Here is a 20,111-nt window from a genome sequence, read left to right as displayed (position 1 = left end):
GTTTTAAGAGCTTTTACGATCATCCAACACACGTGACTAGACTAAACTAATTATTGAATATTATCTAGTTTACCTTAAATAAAAAAAATCACATTTGCTTTTAAATTCAAAACATGTACGACATAATTGTTTTTTTAATTGCAGCCAGGACTTATCTTCAAGATTAATAGAAAAATGTGTTGTTTTGAGAACATACAATCACCAACCCTAAACCTTTGATCCAAGGATTATGCAACAAATGGATGAAGTAAAAAACAACATTTCATATCTAAAATTACTTTCAATGACAGGCTTGTGTAAAATGCGACCCGCCTTTTACACAAGCCCCACCTGCATTTTACACAAGCCCCTTTTGGGGAGAATTGGACCTAATTTCTCATTGTTGTGTATGTCCCGCGAGACAAACAACCATGCACTCTCTTACTTTATTAAGTTTCATATACTCACCCAAAGGGGGGTTTTCTGCCCCACAAAATCCACAAAGACGTATGGGCTACGGTCTCACCATGTTACTTTGAAGACTAGGGTTTCAGGATTTGCCTCCAGGAAATGGTCCACTAAACCTAAGCCACAAAAGAGAATTGTTCTAAGGCACCCAGGGTAGCCCCACCAAAGTGACACAGACCCTGTTTCCATCCAATTCTATAGAATACAGACACACTATATAGTTCTTCTCCGTGTCGCATATATACTGCACCCGCAGCCCCCACTAATTAAATCAGAAAACAGATGCAAGAGGTAAGAGCTCGAGAATTAGTTCAAATAACTCGGACCGTAGACAGAGTCAACCAAAATTGCCCTCTCTTGCTTGACCTCATTGGATTCTACATCTTAATTTGGACCATATTCCATTCTTTTACAGCTGACCACCCTGGACCCTACAGATATTCTGCTCTGCATGATTTGGGGTTTCCAGCCTATGCTTCCACTGATGCTATTGGTTTTCTTTATATTTTGACTCCAGCTTTCTATAGAGCCTGATGGGGGCGATGGCTCTTATCAGCTTGCTCGGCCTGACGTCCCTCTTTATTGCGGGCCACGAGGCCCTCTCCTTATCTGAATGTGGACCGTTTGGTAGAAGACCCGGTAAAACGCTGAATTTATTCTCATTGGCTTTTTCTGCTTTCTTATCTCGGCCCACAGCCTCAAGCCACACTTGCTTGCTAAACTTTTTTCTTTTTTTTCAGCTTTGAATCACTGTAATCCCCTACGTTTAGATTTTTTGGCTGCAGCCTAAATTGTAGTTGTTTACCGGAAGGACACTTTTAAATACATTCAGCTCCCAACAGAAGGATATTTAAATTGAATAGGGTCTTAGCGGCTATCAAGATGTTTAGGTAATCCCACATAACAGTTGTTGAGACATTAAAAGACTTCATATTATATTGATGGTGGTGGGCTTAAGACCAAGAGGGTGTTATAAAGGGAGGAAAATGCAGTCAACACTGCATGTACTCAAACAGTCCCACCGAAGAGCAGGTGGTCTATTGATGGAAGAAGTAGGCCTAAAGGACTGTACTTTCTACAGTGAATACCACCCCTGTTCCTATGAGAAAAGTGAAATAAATCATTCAATCAACAGTTTCTGTTGAGGCGCTATGTGGCTCAGGAGGTAAGGCAGGTTTGCTGCTAAACGGAAGGTTGCTCGTTCGATTGTCAAGGTGTCCCTGAGCAAGGCACCTCACCCTAACTGCTCCCGACGTGCTGGCTGTCGCCTTGCATGGCTGACACCGCCGTCGGTGCATGAATGTTAGCATGAATGGGTGATTGGTAGGCAATATTGTAAAGCGCTTTGAGTGGCCACTGGTTAGAAAAGCCCTACATAAATGCAATCCATTTAATATTACCTTTGAGGTGATGACATGTCCTGCCTCCCTCATCCTCTGGCCAGAATACACTGATATCTCCGTGGTGTGTGGGACCTCGGCCATCGAGCTGGCCATTCAGATCTGCCCCGCCATCTACACGGGCTACAACGAGAGCCTGCTTCTCCTGAACCTCGTCAACGACAACAACACCTGCAAGGGGACCCTGGATGTCTGGGCGGTGCCCCCGGTTCTGAAGTTCTCCTTCCCCATCAGGGACGGCAACGCCTGTGGGAGCAACTTTCAGGTGGGTCGAGAACCAGTGTTGCCCGATTGGGCCAGATTTCCTGCCCAATCTGGCAACCCATAACACGCGATGTACAGAACACGCGATTCTTGACAGGTGTTATACAGGGCGAAAACAATTTATAGGAATTTGAGTAAATTTGCACAAATCCGACAACCTTTGAGAAGAACTGATCTGGAAGAGTTTAGATGAGACATGGGTTGTCTAGTGGGGGGCTGCAAGGTCTTGTGGTTAGGGTATTGGACTTCTACCCCAAAGCTACTGGGTCCTTAATTATAAGCCATCAAAGTCACTTTGAAGTCAAATGTATGCCAAATGACTAAAAAGGTGATCATCATTTGAGTTGGACTTCGGATGTTTAGACCCTTAACCTGACACATCTCCAGGTATTTTATTCTGGCTCCCTTTTACAAAAAAGTCTCATAAGCAACATTCCCAAAAAACTATTTTTTTCCTCAGACCACCAACTCACCCGGGACAGGGATCTTTTCCGACTATTCCAACACCCAAAATGTCAACGTGAGTGGCATAGTCCAGTCCTTCGACCCCACCATCGGAACCATCACCTACAACGCCGAGCTCAAGTACTACTACTCCTGTGCCTACCCCCTGGAGTACCTCGTCAACAACACACAAGTAGACGTGTGAGTAAGAAGTCATCTTTGGCATCCACCACTTTAGCACTAACTTGGAGCTTTGGTAAGCGTCAGAATACTAGTGTAAACCCTAAAGAAGGAAAATATTATATATGTATTATTACAAATAGAACATGGTAACACTTTACAATATGGGTTGAATAATTAACCATTAATTAACATTAGTAGATTAAATTAATTCTTATATTATACAGCACAAACATAGGTTAGGATAGTAGGGTATTATTTACCCTCGGCTAAGAGGTAGAGCATTTGTCTTGTAACCGAAAGGTTGCTAGTTCGATCCCCAGCTCCTCCTAGCTGAGTGTTGATGTGTCCCTGAGCAAGACACTTAACCCTAACTGCTCCTGACGATCTGGCTGTCGCCTTACATGGTTGACTCTGCCGTCGGTGTGTCAATGTGTGTATTAACCGATGAAAGTTGCTTTGGATAAAAGCGTCTGCTAAATGCCCTAATTTGAATTGTATTTAACACTATTAAATCCTGTATAAATGAATACCTCAGTTAACATGAACCCTGTGCATAAATGATTAGTAGTCCATTATTGAACTTTTAAATTACTGTTAGTTTATACTTATTGCTGTAGGCACTAATGCTGATTAATGGTTTATAAATGTACCCTGATTGTGAAATGTTACCTAGGACTGTCATCCGATGGCTAATAGGGTTTAGGGTTCTGTGTGTGACCTTTGACCCTTCTGATCCCCGTGTTTGACCTCCTCCTTCACAGGTCAGCCTCTTCCGTCGCCTTGAAGGACAAAAATGGGAGCTTCGTCAGCACCCTGCGCATGGAGCTGTTTGACGTGAGGAGACGATGTCCCTGCGCTTAAAAATAGCATCTAATCCTAGCTATCTTTGTTGTATACAGGCAATGGGTTAACCTAGCTATGAACATCCTAACTGTACCGACAGAGACATATTGTTTCAAATTCTTCTGACAAATGTTGTTGTAAATCGCTGCGGATAAAAGAGTCTGCTAAGTGCCCTGAGTGTAAATGTCAATGTAAAGACAAACACAGCACTCTCTCTTTTGTTTGATTTATTTGACCAGGATGCCAACTATGAGTCTCCCCTGATCATCCCCAGTCTGGGGGTGGAACTGAGAACCAAGATCTACGTCCAGGTGGTCGCATCCAACCTCACGTCCCAGTAAGAACGTTTATTGAGATGCTATACGCTGATGAAGGAAAGAGAGAGAGAGAGAGAGAGAGAGAGAGAGAGAGAGAGAGAGAGAGAGAGAGAGAGAGAGAGAGAGAGAGAGAGAGAGAGAGAGAGAGAGAATGAGTGAGTTCGCGAGTGAGAGAGAGAGAAAGAGAGAGAGAGAGAATGAGTGAGTTCGCGAGTGAGAGAGAGAGAAAGAGAGAGAGAGAATGAGTGAGTTCGCGAGTGAGAGCGTGAGAGAGAGAGAGAGAGAGAGAAAGAGAGAAAGAGGGGGGGGGGGAGAGAGAGAGATGGAGGACTGCCTGTGATCCTGAACCCGCTCCTGTCCCACAGGTTCCATGTTTTCCTGGACCGCTGCTACGCCTCCATCTCTCCAGGGCCCTCCGACTCCACCTTCTTCAACCTCTTTGTCCCGTAAGTCATGATAACTGAACACGTAACAGCGTTATGTAACATATGCCTTAAGGGTGATGTATACCACCAGGTGTGAGTGTGATCAGCCATTAACAGCCGTTTTGAAAATCTGCCTCTTCTGACATCACAATTGGGCGTGTCCACCTACATGTGTGCTGGATTGATCAGTCTACTAGCCTACCCTGTGGACTGCAGCAAACGTTGGTCATCTATCCGTCATACATCTAGGTGGACACGCCCACTTGTGATATCACTAGAGGCAGATTATCAAAGCCTTGATAATGGCTATCACACTCACACCTGGTGGTATATTATGGGACCTTTAAAGAAAAATGCTTTGTATTATGCAAATTCCTCAAGGAGCTGGCCCTTTAACTAAATCTTTGAAAATGATTATTATCGTTATTATTATTACTAACAAATCGTCGTCTGTATTTACGCGATGCGCCCCAAGGTGCTCAATCGACCCGCTGACCACCATGATGGAGAACGGCGACAGCCAGACGGCACGCTTCTCCTTCTCCGCCTTCCGCTTCATCGAGCAGCAGAACGAGACCGTGTCCACCTACTACCTGCACTGCATCACCCGGCTCTGCGAGAACGCTGCCTGCAGCACCTTCCAGGTGAGTGACGGCCCTACCCAACAGGCACAGGTGAGGGTGTGTTCGAGATGCATCTTACACCACCCGCACGAGTTGCTCTTGTGATGACATTTCCTCGCTCGTAGTACTTACAGCGTTCCTGTTTGTCTTTGTGGGCATCGCATGTCGGGGAAGAACAGTCGTTGGATCTTCATTGTTATGGTTAGCTACATTAGCCTTATCAAGGGGCTGTATTTAAAGCCCCTTGATAAATAGAAAAATAATACAAATAAAAAAAATTATAAAAAATTCAACGCAACTCTGACATTGCCCAGCTGGTGGGGGGGCAATGACGTCATCGTTTGCGTTTCAGGCGCCACACAAACCCTACACGCATATATTTGAAACCACCCTGGGACATGGTTTCAGAAATGTGCGGTTTCGGGATCCGCCGGCTCCGTCTGGATGGTCAGCCGAAACGCACAAGATTCAAGGCCCATTCACACCCTACGATAAATACGGATACGGACCGTTTCGTCCGGTCCCGGAGGTGATTCGTCCGTAAATTGGTCCGTCGCCTCTGAGCTTACGAATCCGGTGTGCTCCGGGAGAACCGGAGCAATACCACCGGAAATCGAGGCGGCAGTATAGAGTCAAAAGTCAGACCATTCGCGAAAATAGATAGTAGTATAATATCTGATATATATATAGGCCTATATATATATTGTATTTGACGTTTTGTACTTATATTATACTATATACCTGACATTTTTATTTTATTGTTTATTGTTATTGTTCCCCTGCTTTGGCAATGAGTTGTAACTGGTCATTTAACTACATTTTGAGGAGAGATCTGCGGTTTGGTGAGGGGTGTCACATATGCCACCGCACACTTTTTGCACTTTTTTTTGCCGATTTCGGATGACGCAAAGAGAAATCATCTCTACAGATGTCATGTTTGCGATTGTCGATGCCGTTAATTTGTGAAACGACTGTCACTGCCCTCTAGAGGATTTATTGCGTAACATCCATAACAACGCTGAAACTAGACGGAGGTATGAAGGGTAGTTCCGGGGGCAACGTTTGGGGCGACGGACGATTTTCGTCCGGATCCGGAGGTATGGATCGGCCTTTAACACCTCGTTTCCACATACGTACATTCTCGTATGCGATCCAACCGTCTCCGACCGAAAGTCCATTCATTCCTATGTGATTCTCCGTGATGTCCGTTTTTCCTCCGAGACTCCTCCCCTCCGTAAAATTTCTGTCCGGTATGTTCGTAAAACACGTTCAAAAAATGTAACTTTCGCCGTCGTTTTACGGAGATACCGTATGAAAGTTTTTAGGTTTTTTACCAAAACATGTAAGTACCTGGCAGGCCAAACTCCTCGCCGATCTCTTTCCAAGCCTGGTTGGTTTTGTTTTTATCTCTGTATATGTCGATCCTCATGTTCCAAAATACCGGTCTCCTAAAAACGGCCATTATCATACATTCCCCAATCTTTTTGGCCGACCGTAAATAAATTCATGTCCGTACGTAAAACACTAGCGACCCCTTCAGTAAATTTACGGAAGCACGGATACGAAAAACATACGTATGTGGAAACGAGGCGTTACGTTTGAGTTGTAACTGGTCGCTCCCGACGTGCTGGCTGTAACCGGTTGTAACTGGTTATTTAACAACATTTTGAGGAGATAATCTGCGGGTTGGTGAGGGGTGTCAAATGACACCGCACACTTTTTGCACTTTTTTTTTGCCGATTTCGGATGACACAAAGTAAAATCATCTCTACAGATGTCATGTTTGCGATTGTCGATGCTGTTTGGGGCGACGGACGAATTTCGTCCTGATCCGGAGGTATGAATCGGCCTTCATGCGGTTTCACCAAAAAATCTGCTCCGTGTGGATGGGGCCTAAGAATCCCAAGATATGACGACCCAAATGTGTAACCTGGTGAAATGCCACAAGAAAGCCTCAGCGATTTCCCAATTTTGCAGCTCGTCCGGGTGGTGTACGAGGCATCTCGAACACACACGCCTCGTGCCCACTGCCTCCGTCCGTTGACTGATCCCCATTGACTTTGAATGGGGACGGACGAGCAATGCATTGTGGATCCGTGCGCTGAAGGCTCCGTCAAAGGCGGCGACGGATCCGTCATCCAATCAGATCACGTATGCAAATGTAAGCACTGTGCACTACTCGGGCTCTGACGACCCTGGAAACCTCCCCCATCCGTCAGCCACGCCTTCTGAGTCCTTTGACTGACGGTGCAGTGGGCATGACGCCTCATGCCCACTGCACCGTCAGTCAAAGGACGTGGGAAGGCGTGGCTGACGGATGGGGGAGTAGTCTTTGCTGAGGCATCCGTCAGCCAATCAAATCGCTTCCCGCTAACAACAACAAAGCCGGGTTCTTCCCGCTTCTTCCTGCTTGTTGCGATGCAAGATGACCCGCTTTCCCGCTTTCCAGTATCGTCAGAGCCTGAGTCGCGTCACAGTGCTTAAATTTGCATACGCGATCTGATTGGTTGACGGATCCGTCGCTGCCGAAAAAGTTGAACATTTTTCAACTTTTTGACGGAGCCAAAGGCTCCAACGGAACGGACGGATCCACAATGCATTGCGCGTCCGTCCCCATTCAAAGTCAATGGGGATCAGTCAACGGACGGAGGTAGTGGGCACGAGGCGTGAGGCGGCTGGTGTATAGTCCTCTGTAAAGTGCTGTTCGTAGACACGGAGAGCCCTCTCCGTTGCTGGGGAGCCTGTCGGAGACCCTCTCCGTTGCTTACGTGCGCATCCAATATTTTTAACTAACCGTCAACGCAACGGAGACGGCAAGGGCTGTGATTGGTCCTCTAACAAAATAATTCCGGAATCACTTTTCCCGCTTTGACTTTGCACCTTATTTACTTTGTACATTGTTTACTTTGCACATTAAGGACCAATAAACACCAAATAAGATTTGAAAAGCTTTGGACGTTTATTTACAACACTATTTCCATGGTTTGTAGATCGATAGGACCGCGAATGGTATTGCGTAACCGACATCCCGACGGAAAACTATGAATGCTCGAGGGATCTCCGTAGTTACGGAGTCAGATTGCGGATTACAGAGTCGGAGTGGTATACTTTGGCCCTCACGCGTGCCTGTTGGGTTCTGTGCCCTCAGACGTGCAATGAGAGGAGGAGGAGGAGCGTGACCACCGCAGTGGTGCAGGAGGGGCTGACGGAGCCGTCCCTTCTCACAGTGCCTATTAAGACCAAGGCGGAGGGCAGTACGTATCCCGCCACAAACTGCTCAATCACTTCACTTCAATTCCACTTCATTCAGTTCAATTCAGTTCATATCAAATCGATTCGATTAAATTAAATTAAATTCAGTTCGATTAAATTTAATTAAATTCAGTTCTGTCCAGTTTAATTCGATTCGATTCGATTGAATCCAATACAATTCAATTCAGGTCTAGATTGGCATGGGAAAGCTATATTTACATTAAAGAATGCTATAAGTAAAGCAAGATTTTTTAAATTACAATATCACAATAATTGAAAAGTGGATCTAGTCTACGGATAAACAAAGAATGTGTGTGTGTGTGTGTGTGTGTGTGTGTGTGTGTGTGTGTGTGTGTGTGTGTGTGTGTGTGTGTGTGTGTGTGTGTGTGTGTGTGTGTGTGTGTGTGTGCAGGGCCGACGGACTGCGGGGACAAAGGGGACAGTTGTGGGGGGGCCCAAGGCAGAGGGGGGGGCCCATGAAAAAAAAAAAAAAAAAAAAAAAAATTATAATCATAATAATTACGTATCGGCCACGTCCCCCCCCCCCCCCCCGTCAACAACTTAGCGCAGGGGGGCCCATTAGTACCTATAGTATAGGGGCCCAGGATTTGGTGCTACGGCCCTGTGTGTGTGTGTGTGTGTGTGTGTGTGTGTGTGTGTGTGTGTGTGTGTGTGTGTGTGTGTGTGTGTGTGTGTGTGTGTGTGTGTGTGTGTGTGTGTGTGTGTGTGTTTGTGTGTGATAGACTGTGAGAGAGAGAGAAAGAAAGAAAGAAAGAAAGAAAGAAAGAAAGAAAGAAAGAAAGAAAGAAAGAAAGAAAGAAAGAAAGAAAGAAAGAAAGAAAGAAAGAAAGAAAGAAAGAAAGAAAGAAAGAAAGAAAGAAAGAAAGAAAGAAAGAAAGAAAGAAAGAAAGAAAGAAAGAAAGAAAGAAAGAGAGAGAGAGAGAGAGAGATATCATGTGTCACTCGTGTGCTATTGTCTTACAACTGATCACATTAACTTTCATTTATTCAGCCTTAATCGCATTTTTGTCTCAAAGGGCCTCACAAGCTAAAATTCTTTGACACCAATGATTTAATCTCTTCTCTGTGGCCTATTATACTTGTTACATCATAATTTGATGCAATTTCCATTTACTTACACTGCTTATATCTTTTCTAGCCACTACGACCAAAGAAGAGGGTAAGCATGTTTTCTCAAAAAACGCCACCAAAATTATTACAATTGTTGTGATTTGATCACGAATTTAAATTATGCATGATATGACATGTATGATTGTTTCACGACGTATTGATTAAGATTTTATTGTTCGCTCACAGAGCACCCTAGTGGCCAGGGTCAGAACGGCGGGTCCATCGGTCTTGGCATCGCCGTAGGGGTCCTGCTACTTGTCGGAGCCGCGGCGATGCTGACGGCTGCAACCTTCTACCGAAGAATGAGACGGTTGAGCTAGACGACGTCTCAAAGATCCAGGACTGGGAGAAAGTATAGAGATATGTTATGCTTGCTGGCATAATGTAGCACTTTATGTGGAATTATTGGACTATAGCTGTAGGTCTGAGTTACTGTGTCAATACAACTGTTTAAAAGTCCATTATAACTAAATGGAAAGGGGAAGATAAATGAATAAAGAAGATCAACTGCCATACTACATTGGAGATTGATAAAGACGAAATGATAGAAAGAAAGGTGTAATGAAAATGAACCATTATGTACTGTACATTTTCATTGTAGTTGTGAAAGATTCCAGGGTAATGTGTGTGCTAACTAATCGTCATGTTTGGAGCTTGCTGAGAACAGCTGGTCTTCTACTATATTAGCAAAGTCCTCCATCTCCTGTTTTCTCTGTCATTCTTGTTGCATGTTGCTTGCAGATATCATGCATGATTAAATGTTTGAAACATATGCTGTGCTACTGTCTTGAATTCTGTTTTCCCCCCATCGGCCTAACCCAACGAACTCAGACTGTTTTTTGGAGGAACATTTGTGTGAATTTTTTTTGCCATGCAGCTGAGTCATATCATTCTTTAATCCAGCAATCACACTATTACAATATCAGGACAAATAAGAAAGCACAAAGTCCTCATGAATAAATATAAAGTAATTAGTAAGATACTTGGGCAAAACGCACAAATTGCGTCGTTACCTCCTCCTCCACCAGGGGGAGCCTGAACACAATCTTTCACTTTCGACTCTAAACAAAGAAGTTTACTTGTGCATATTTCCAATAATATCACGCTTAATGGGAGAGGATGAAATGCATTATAGCTTACCACTGTAAAGACGATATTTTGCAGCCTACGTCATTATGTTAGGGAGTGTTGGTGCCAGCTCTTTTTACATGTGGGCGTGTGGACCTGGGGAGGGGATGACTTTACGTCCGTTAATCTTTTGTCTTCCAACCTGTGAGATGTTTTCCGATGGGTGGTGAGATGTCTTCATTATGTAAAGGAGAGACAAGCAGCCACCATCAATATAATCCTCATAATATTAAGTATTGTAAAGTAGGCCATGACTACTAACTAATGACTAGTAGATTACCCACTTGACGCATGACTTGATGATTGCGGGTATATATATCTATATATAGATATATAGATATAGAGAGAGAGAGAGAGAGAGAGAGAGAGAGAGAGAGAGAGAGAGAGAGAGAGTATATAAAAAAAGTTAGTTGATTGCGGAGTATATATATGTATATACTTATATACTCCCCAATCAACTAACTTTTAGTGATTTTCCCCAATTTAATTAAAATAATAGAGATGAGAGCGTGCTCTCGCCCTCTATCTAATGGCGCGGACATTAACCTTAAGAACCAGCTGGCGGTTTTCCTTATATGGTGATATCCGGAGAGCCCTCTGGGAGCGAGGAGCCTGTAACTACACCCCTGTTGCTATACCCTACTGGCCAAATAGATTAATATGAACCACGTTAACACACTATTTACTCATGTTTCCATTTGATTATTACACCTAGCCATATCATCACAGTTCAGGGTCCCCTGTGTTGGGTGAAAAAAACGAAAACAAAGTTATAATAAACGTTAGAAGTTGAAATCTCCATCCAGGCTTGGTTGGACTTCCCACTCGCTAGTGTTTTTTTGGCTTCGTAATTTACCGGTCTTTTCTAATTAATATTCATTGAGTCAGTCTGTCGGCTATAGATTTGATTTAGCAGGCAGGGGGACAATTATTAAAAAATTGATGAAGCAGCTTTCTTTAAATTAGGTCAGGCATATGAACTTGAAGTGTATTGTTATGATTAAATAAAGCCTGCGGTTGCTTTAATTTCCCCTCAGACTCAGACAACCAAGAGTGCTGCTTCACTGTGGACAATATCGCCTTTGGTCCAAGGCAGATAGTGTTGCAAATATTCCTCAACACAATAGGCTGCACAACACAGCCGCAGGTGGAGACGCACGACACAAAGGCGAGGAGGTATAAGCGAATGAGACGTTTTCCTTAAAGGTCACACGGCATGAAAATCACTTTATTATGGCCGTGATAATACATACTATATCTATGTATAATATGATACTATTTAGATATAGAGCTCCAGGACTCCCTAAAAGCTGTGTGCGCCTCCGGATGATATTATGAATCGGAGCCATTGCGATGCATCCACTGTAAACACGAACGCATGGTACCGTGGCCGCAAGCTGCTCAGGGCCACACCCCAACCCTCCACATTGACACGCCTTTAAATAACGGCACTCTTGTGGAAAGCTCATTGTGGGACTGGCTCGTAGTGGCTGTAATTCTGCACCAAGGCTGAATTCCTTGAACGTTTTCAGATACTGTATTAGGGGCCCACTAATACCTACATAAAAGCATCCATAAAGTAGCATGCCATGGGACCTTTAAACACACCGCCTCTTTGGGGTATCGACGCATGGTGTGTGAGACTGGACGAGTGGAGTGCAACAGTATTTGTAGTGCAGGCTATAAAGTGAGTGAGTGTGTGTTGATCTGTAACGAGAGGCGTGACGAGTGTGTGGAGAGGTATCAGGGGCCCAGCTGCCTATAGCTGGGATGTTCTAGCTGTAGGGCTCATACTGTGAAACATCTGTGATGGGCGGTGGCTTGCCCCAATTACACACCGGTATCTGGCCCATCCTCCTTATGTCTCACACGCTACCATCTTTTATTCATACCTCCATGCAGCCATACCTTTTGGCTCACAATTTAAAAAAAACACTTCCTCGGTAAAACAGATTGAGCCTATTAATTAATTGTGGAATTATCATGACAAAGGAAGCGGGGGAAAATGGCGTATTATCTAATTGGATGTTGACGTGTGCTTGAACCTACAATTAAAGCTTGTGGCCTGCAATTAAGCTATCTTTCAATGGCGAATGAAGTGTTCTGCATATTCTAATCAGCTTGGCATGGAGCTAATGTCTCCATGCCAGAACGCTGCTGTCTGCAAGGCACCTGGGCAGAATCGTTGTTCTACCTTTTATCCTTTTAGAAATAGTGTAAGTTGTAACTTATATTATGCAACTGAAAGAAATTGCGTAATGCTTTGGAGTTACCATACATGCTGCGGTGGGAGAAACCCAAGTACCTCAAAAGGAGAGAGGCAATCGCACGCAATTGGGAGAAAACTCCCCCCTTCCTCCCTTCTCCCCGCCCTGTCTTGCCGATCTCCGCACCTTCTCGCTGCGGTTGAGTCGCTCTCTAAAAGGCACTAGCCTGGCGTGTTGAAAGAAGACAAATATAGCTGGGTTTAAGGTTTCCTTCTCTGTGCAAACAGTGGGCAGGATAAATACAGATAGGATGGCAAATCCCACAATAGACAAGCATAATCCAGCCCGGGATGAGCGGGCCGCTTCCTGCATCGCTTCAAATCCTCTCCCCTTTTTTTGGGGGGGTTGTTTTCTCCCCCTGGCTTCTAGATTATCATAGAAGGGCGCAGCTGGGTAAGTACGGATAGAAAGCCAGAGGAATTTCCAAATAACGAACCGGCCACCCAAGAGAATGGTATTAAGTGCGATCAGCAGCAGCAGTGGTTCAGACGCTCTAAAGAGCTCAGAGGAGAATCCTCTCCTGGAGTCTTCTCTAAAGCCCTCAGAGAGAGGGAGAGAGGGAGAGAGAGGGAGGGGGAGAGAGAGAGGGGGGAGAGAGAGGGAGGGGGGAGAGAGAGAGGGGGGAGAGAGAGAAAGGGAGAGGGGGGAGAGAGAGGGGGGAGAGAAAGAGAGGGGGGAGAGAGGGGGGGGGGAGAGAGGGAGAGAGAGAGGGGGGGGGCGAGAGAGGGGAAAAGAGGAGCAAGAGAGAGGGGGGGGGGGGGAGAGGGAGAGAGAGGGGGGAAGAGAGAGGGGACAGAGAATGAGAAAGAAAGGAGAGAGAGATGGGGGAGAGAGATAGAGAGAGGAGACAGAGAGAGGATAGAGAGAGGAGGGAGAGAGGGGGGGAGAGGGAGAGAGAGGGGGGAAGAGAGAGGGGACAGAGAAAGAGAAAGAGAGGAGAGAGAGAGGGGGGAGAGAGATGTAGAGAGAGGAGACAGAGAGAGAGGATAGAGAGAGGAGAGAGAGAGGGAGAGAGAGAGAGAGACGGGGTGGAGATATAGGAGAGAGAGGGAGAGAGGAAAGAAAGGAGACAGACAGAGCACAGAAAGAGTTCAGATAGCGGAAGAGAGAAAAGAGAAAGAGGAGAGAGCGGGTGAGCAAGAGACACTACTCTGAGAGACCTCTCGGTCTTCAGCATCCTGCCAATTTCCGTGCCTTTTTTTTTTTCTTCTTTCTTTTCACACACTTCCACCGGCGGCAACATCTGCGGAGCTCCATTGTGTGTGCTTGAACAAATAAGCTCTACTTAGAGAAAAAAGTCCTCAGTCTGAGGTCTCCTTGCCTCACCTCCAATTATTTGCCGAGCTGTCCGTCATCCATTCAACAGGGGGCTACTTGTTAATGATTGATACGACACCTCCTAATGTGATGGATGGGCTCCGCTGCCGCTCCGCCAGCGAGGGGGGGGGGCGGGGACACGGGGGGTGTGTCACCTTCGCCTCCCCCTCCCCCTCCCCCTCCCCCTCGCCCATCCCCATCGCCCCCGGCGCCCCACCCACCACTCTGCATCTCACCACCCTGCCCCTCCTCCGCCCCACCCTCCCCCCCTCCCCCCTCCCCTCCCCTCCTCCCTCCGCCCTCTCCACCTCCCTCCCCCCTCCCCACCTCCCTCCCCCCTCCCCTCCCTTCCCTCCCCTCCCCTCCCCACTCTCGCCCTCCCCTCCTCCCTTCCTCCCCTCCCTCCCCTCCCACTCCCTCCCCGCCTCCCTCCCCTCCCTTCCTTTTCTCCCCTCCCTCCCTCCCTTCCTCCCCTCCCCTTCCCTCTTTTTGTGGGGTGGAGGAAGAGGGGCGAGGAAGGGGGGGAGGAGGAAGGGGAGGGGGGGGGACACACGCCTGGTGTCTTACCGAGGTCTGGGTGGAACAAAGCCACATTCAATTTAAGCCCCATTAATAATGTACTGCCAAGAGTGTGTGGGGGGGGGGGGGGGGGGGGGCGACCCATTTCGCCAAAGCAGCCCCACCCCTCCTTGTATGTACTCGGAGGCACGGAAGCGTGAAGCACGCGCGTGCGTGTGCGTGTGTGTGTGTGTTTTCCCGTACAGTAGAACATTACCCCAGGGTTTGCTCACTGACTCAACTCAATGACTCGAACCACTGACTCATCCCTGCCTTGACTCATCTGTTTTTCCCGGCATTGTGATGAGTCTGAGCTCATCGGCTGCATGGGAGGATGGGGATGATCTGGTGTGTATCCAGGAAGTAGAGGTAGTGTTTATGGTGTGCATACAGGATGTACAGGTAGTGGTTATGGTGTGTACACAGGAAGTAGGGGTAGTGTTTATGGTGTGTGTATACAGGAAGTAGAGGTAGTGTTTATGGTGTGTATACAGGAAGTAGAGGTAGTGTTTATGGTGTGTATACAGGAAGTACAATTAGTGTTTGTGGTGTTTATACAGGAAATGCACTTAGTATTAAAAGTGTATAAACAGGAAATACAGCTGGTGTTAGCGTTACTATGACTGTCCATAAATCCACTCTGTTTACTGTTTCTGCCAACATAGAGCTGTAGAGTAGATAGAGATGGTGTTGGGGCCACAAAGGTGCAATTTCTATGAGACAAAAAGCATGCATTTAAATGTGAAAAACAGGATCTGCTGCAGTTCCCAAAATATCAACAAATAGTGTTGGCAAAATATTTTTGGAGCAGCCCATACAACAACAACGAGACAAACACTAAACTGGTTGGAGGCAGGAACTGATTTGGCAGTGAAGGGCGGCCCAATTAGGAACAGCAAACAGAAACCAGAGCCTTTTGTAGTCGAGGAATGCCTGTCGACCCAGCCTCAGCTCTCATAGGCTGGCACTAATGCAGTCCTACGGGTGCGGAGCAGACCCGTCTGCACATCCCACTTAGACGGACCAGTGTTCCCACTCACGCTCGTACAAATGCCCTCTGACACAACTCTGCTGAGATGGTCCGATTTCCCCCCCTCCATCTGTGGCCGCAGGGGACTGGCGTTTCATAATTTATTGGAAGGAGTCAGACAGCCAGAAGTAAGGGGACAGACAGCCCCAGACAGACAAGCCTTTAGCTGAGACCTGCCAGCCCCCTGCATCATGCATGAGATATACAACTCAAATTATTGCAACCAAAATGTGGTGGTAATCCACATATGGCATACTTAAATATGTATAATAGATTTATATATATATATATATATATATATATATATATATATATATATATGTATACAGTATATATCGATATATATTGTAAATACATATTTGTAGTGAATAGATATGCTATTTAATGCTATTCTCTACCGATTGCGAAATATTGATGTTCCCTTTCTTCTGACTGTGAGTCGCTTTGGATAAAAGCCTCTGCTAAATGCCCTCAATGTAATTGTCAATGTAATGCTGCAATGGAGTGGACAGGCTCCACATTATATAATCCAACTGTTACCCATGTAGAAGGGCAAAGTTGTTTTGTTGGAGTCAGAGTGTTATTGGGAAGAATGAGTAAGCAAATTGCTGGAATTTAAATGACTAGCAAACAGAAGGGGTTGGACGATTCCAGTCTTGCCGTTGGACTCTGATTCCATGGAGTCCAAGTGGATCATTTTAATTGCAAAACTTTACGCTGATAGAATAAAGCACATATTTTGATAAGGAGAACATGTGTGGGAGGATTCGCTTATTAGACTTGATTGTTCGCCGCAAGATTCTTTAAGATGTGTGAGTTAATAGACGAGCTTAACAAATAATATACTTCTGAAACTGAAAAATGTAAGATATTGGTAAGATAAATCAGAGTAATGTGAAGTCTTCTTGGGTGCTTGTAAGAATCTCGGCTCTGGGGAAAAGAGCAACATTAAAATATGCGTACAGATCCATATTTTGCGGGCTAATCCGTATTCAACCATATTTAGAAACACTATGCAAATGACATGGTGTTCCCACCTCTGGCGTATACGGTGAATCAAGACATAATATAGGATTCTCATATTCTTCATTTGTAATTTTCTCTTTGGGGCCTTGATGAATGAATCCCTTGGGGAGTGTATGCAGATGATCTGGTAATGTTTCAGAGTAAAATTGATTAACTGTAAGCCCCATTGTTCTCAGTTCTAATAGACACTACCTCCGCTGCTGGTGTTTGGTGGTAGCGCCCATGTGTATGCTTGGGCTTCATTTGATGTGGAGATGAGTCTTGAACTGATGTGCATAGACTGAATTCTCAGGATGCCAATTATTAAAATCCTCAAGCAAAACAACAACAACGAACAAAATGATTTCATCCCAAGTGACAGACTATTTTACCCCTTCCATGACCAAATGGAAACTTCCGCTTCAGGGTATTCTATAAACTCTTTAAACGATAAAAGTGAGACATAAACATAGTCTTCAAACAGACAACCGCACAGAAAAACCTCTAAACACAACATTGTTATATTATTAATCTTTTTCTTCCCTTTTTAAAATAACTAAAAGATCTCCCCGCTGAGCTTTATGCGTTGAAGACTCAGGAATGACAATTACTTTTTAGTTTCCCCGCAATTTCAAAAATACTCTCTCCCCACTGAACTGAGAACAACTCCAGAGGTACGAAAACCACCAGAAACGGCCGCTGGCGAAATGATAATCATTGTGCTTCTCCTGTTCCTCTGTGCCGACTTCGATGTCCTTTATTAAGATGCTGGGAGAGTTCTGGTGGTCCCCTGGGAACCCTCTCAAAAAAAGAGACCCCAAAAGGCTGCTGCTTCAGCGCTTCCAGAGCCAACCTGTCCTCAGTGACACTTTGGGAAAGAGAGGGAGAGAGAGAGAGAGGGTGGGGGAGAGAGAGAAGGGGGAAAGAGAGAGAGGGTGGGGGGGAGAAAGAGAGACAGAAGGAGAGAGAGGGTGGGGGGAGAGAGAGAGAGATGGAGTGAGAGACGGAGTGAGAGACGGAGTTAGAGAGAGTGCAGGAGAGAGAGAAAGAGAGAGAGAGAAAGAGAGAGGGAGAGAGAGAGAGAGATAGAGAAAGAGAGAGAGAAAGAGAGAGAGGGATAGAGAAAGAGAGAGAGAGAGAGAGAGGGAGAGAGAGAGAGAGAGAGAGAGAGAGAGAGAGAGAGATTGAGAGAGAGAGAGAGAGAAAGAGAGAGAGGGAGAGAGAGGGAGAGAGAGAGAGAGAGAGAGAGAGATGGAGAGAGAGAGAAAGTGTGAGAGTGATAGAGAAAGAGAAAGAGAGAGAGAGTGTGAGGGAGTGAGAGACGGAGTGAGGGACTGAGACGGAGAGAGAGAGCGCAAGAGAGAAAGAGAGAGCAAGAGATAGAGAGAATGATAGAGAGAGAGCGAGAGAGAATGAGGGTTTATCCCGTGTGGGAGAAATGGGCCAGATCTGAAATCATGGCATCCATTCCCTCTCGGTGCCAGCCCCAGAGGGGTGGTAGCCAACTGCTGTGTGATTAAAGATTTATACCTTTTCAGAAAGATGTTTCCCTCACATATTCACTGGTATTCTAGTTTGCTTTATCTCCGGCTGCATGCGGTGGAGGGCTGTTCAGGACTTGGGGGCATCTGGCTGGGCTGCTGGCTAGATGGGGCGTCCTCTGGTATCGACGCGCAGAGCCACAGCGATGCACGGTGGCTCTTAATCACATTCGTCCACGACGACTTATTCAGAATGGTAAATAAAGTCAGAGAAGAACACGGGCGGTCGATGGCGGTGGGATTGATTTTCCCATCATTGCTATTTTTCCAAACATGTACTCTCCTTGAGAGAGAGAGAGAGAGAGAGAGAGAGAGAGAGAGAGAGAGAGAGAGAGAGAGAGAGAGAGAGAGAGAGAGAGAGAGAGAGAGAGAGAGAGAGAGAGAGAGAGGGCTTAGATTACCCCCATGAGTGGACAAGATGTGACCCTGATCCATTCTTCATCACACACACCCCTTCACACCCCTCAGCAAACCAAGTGTTGATCTGCATGTAATGAACTGCCGTCTTAGCTGCAGTCGTGTTACCGCACTAGGCAATGGGCAAATATACTCTCTATTTTCAATATTTTAATACCCCCGCGGATCAAGAAGACTAATTATTTGGAAACCCTTACCAAATACCTCATGGCTTCTGCTGTTATTCACAGTGCGTAAGACCCCCATCCAATGACCCCTATACACTCTGTAATGAAACCTTTGCATGACATCCTTGCTTACTTATTCCTACAACCCTGCTCTCCTGAACCAAACGAGAGACCTTTAATTGGTCCCTCTGTTGGAGATTGAACCAAAGCTCTCTAAATTCCACACCCGTCGAGGAAATAAAGAAATAAACACTCTGGGTTTTATAAGTACATCAAATATACATGACTTAGTGATGGGAAGAAGGTGCAATCTTTGAAATTATGAATTCAAATAGGTCATCTAATCCACGACTGGCAGTGGAAAAAAATGAATTGAGGACCAATTAGTAAACTCTCCGGTGGATGTCTCTCTGTCTGGGAACCGACCCAAAGACAGAGGCAGAGGCTGGGTGAGAGAGAGCCGGATCCCTGAAGGAGCCTCTGAATCCTCTGTGGGCCTGATAGTCTAGTCTGGTGGATGAGTCGATCCACTCCTCCAAGCCGGAGGGCTGTGGTCTCGATCCCACAATGTCCTCAGCCCAAATCGGGGGATAGGCCTCACTGAGCAGGCGGCCTAACCTTGCAACCCGCCTCCTTAATGACCACATGATTCTGAATCCACGTAGGTCGCGTGTGACATCACAACGTGTGACATCACAACGTGTGACATCACAACGTGTGACTATTGAAGTGTTAGAATGTGTGACTGTTTAAACGTCAAAACGTAGGACTATTGAAATGTCAGAACGTGTGACTATTGAGGCGTTAGAATGTGTGACTATTGGAACGTCAGAACGTGTGACCATTGAAACGCCAGAATGAGTGACTATTGAAACGTCAAAACGTGTGACTGTTGAAATGTCAGAACGAGTGACTGTTGAACCGTCAGTGTGTTAGAATGTGTGACAATTGAAACATCAAAACGTCTGACCATTGTTGAAACATCATAGCGTTTGACACTAGAAACATCAAAACGTGTGACTATTGGAACGTCTGAACGCGTGACTATTGAATTGTAATTGGTAAACGGACTGCGTTTATATCGCGCTTTTCTAACCAGTGGCCACTCAAAGTGCTTTACAATATTGCCTCAGATTCACCCATTCATAATGCCACAGCGGTGTCAACCATGCAGGGCTACAGCCAGCTCGTCAGGAGCAGTACGGATGAGGCTTCTTGCTCAGGGACACCTCAACACTCAATTAGGAGGAGCGAACCAGCAACTCTCCGGTCCCAAGCCAACCCACTCCAGCTCCTGAGCCACCTGCCGCCCCTATTGAAACGTGCTGTCTCTGTGTTTGGCTGAGTGTGAC

General features: G+C 45.8%; 1 protein-coding gene across 2 annotated transcripts; it reads left to right on the top strand.

Moving 5' to 3' along the window:
* The first annotated feature begins 646 nt into the window (after positions 1-646).
* Positions 647-9,884, top strand: si:ch211-229d2.5 (zona pellucida-like domain-containing protein 1). 2 transcript variants are annotated; one of them, XM_030380327.1, is made up of 11 exons: positions 647-738; positions 965-1,086; positions 1,892-2,112; positions 2,572-2,756; positions 3,500-3,572; positions 3,821-3,918; positions 4,264-4,344; positions 4,799-4,967; positions 8,095-8,200; positions 9,358-9,378; positions 9,516-9,884. In XM_030380327.1, the coding sequence occupies exons 2-11, from the start codon at positions 981-983 to the stop codon at positions 9,647-9,649; spliced, it is 1,194 nt and encodes a 397-aa protein (XP_030236187.1). In that variant the 5' UTR covers positions 647-738; positions 965-980; the 3' UTR covers positions 9,650-9,884. The 2 variants fall into 2 exon arrangements, with proteins under 2 accessions (XP_030236187.1, XP_030236189.1); XM_030380329.1 differs by having other exon boundaries at positions 685-738; positions 863-1,086.
* The last annotated feature ends 10,227 nt before the right edge of the window (positions 9,885-20,111 follow it).

Source organism: Gadus morhua, chromosome 16 (assembly GCF_902167405.1).
Source record: "Gadus morhua chromosome 16, gadMor3.0, whole genome shotgun sequence".
Lineage (NCBI taxonomy): Eukaryota > Metazoa > Chordata > Actinopteri > Gadiformes > Gadidae > Gadus > Gadus morhua.
The sequence above is the reverse complement of the archived record's forward strand: the minus strand, read 5'-3'. Positions and strand labels throughout refer to the sequence as shown.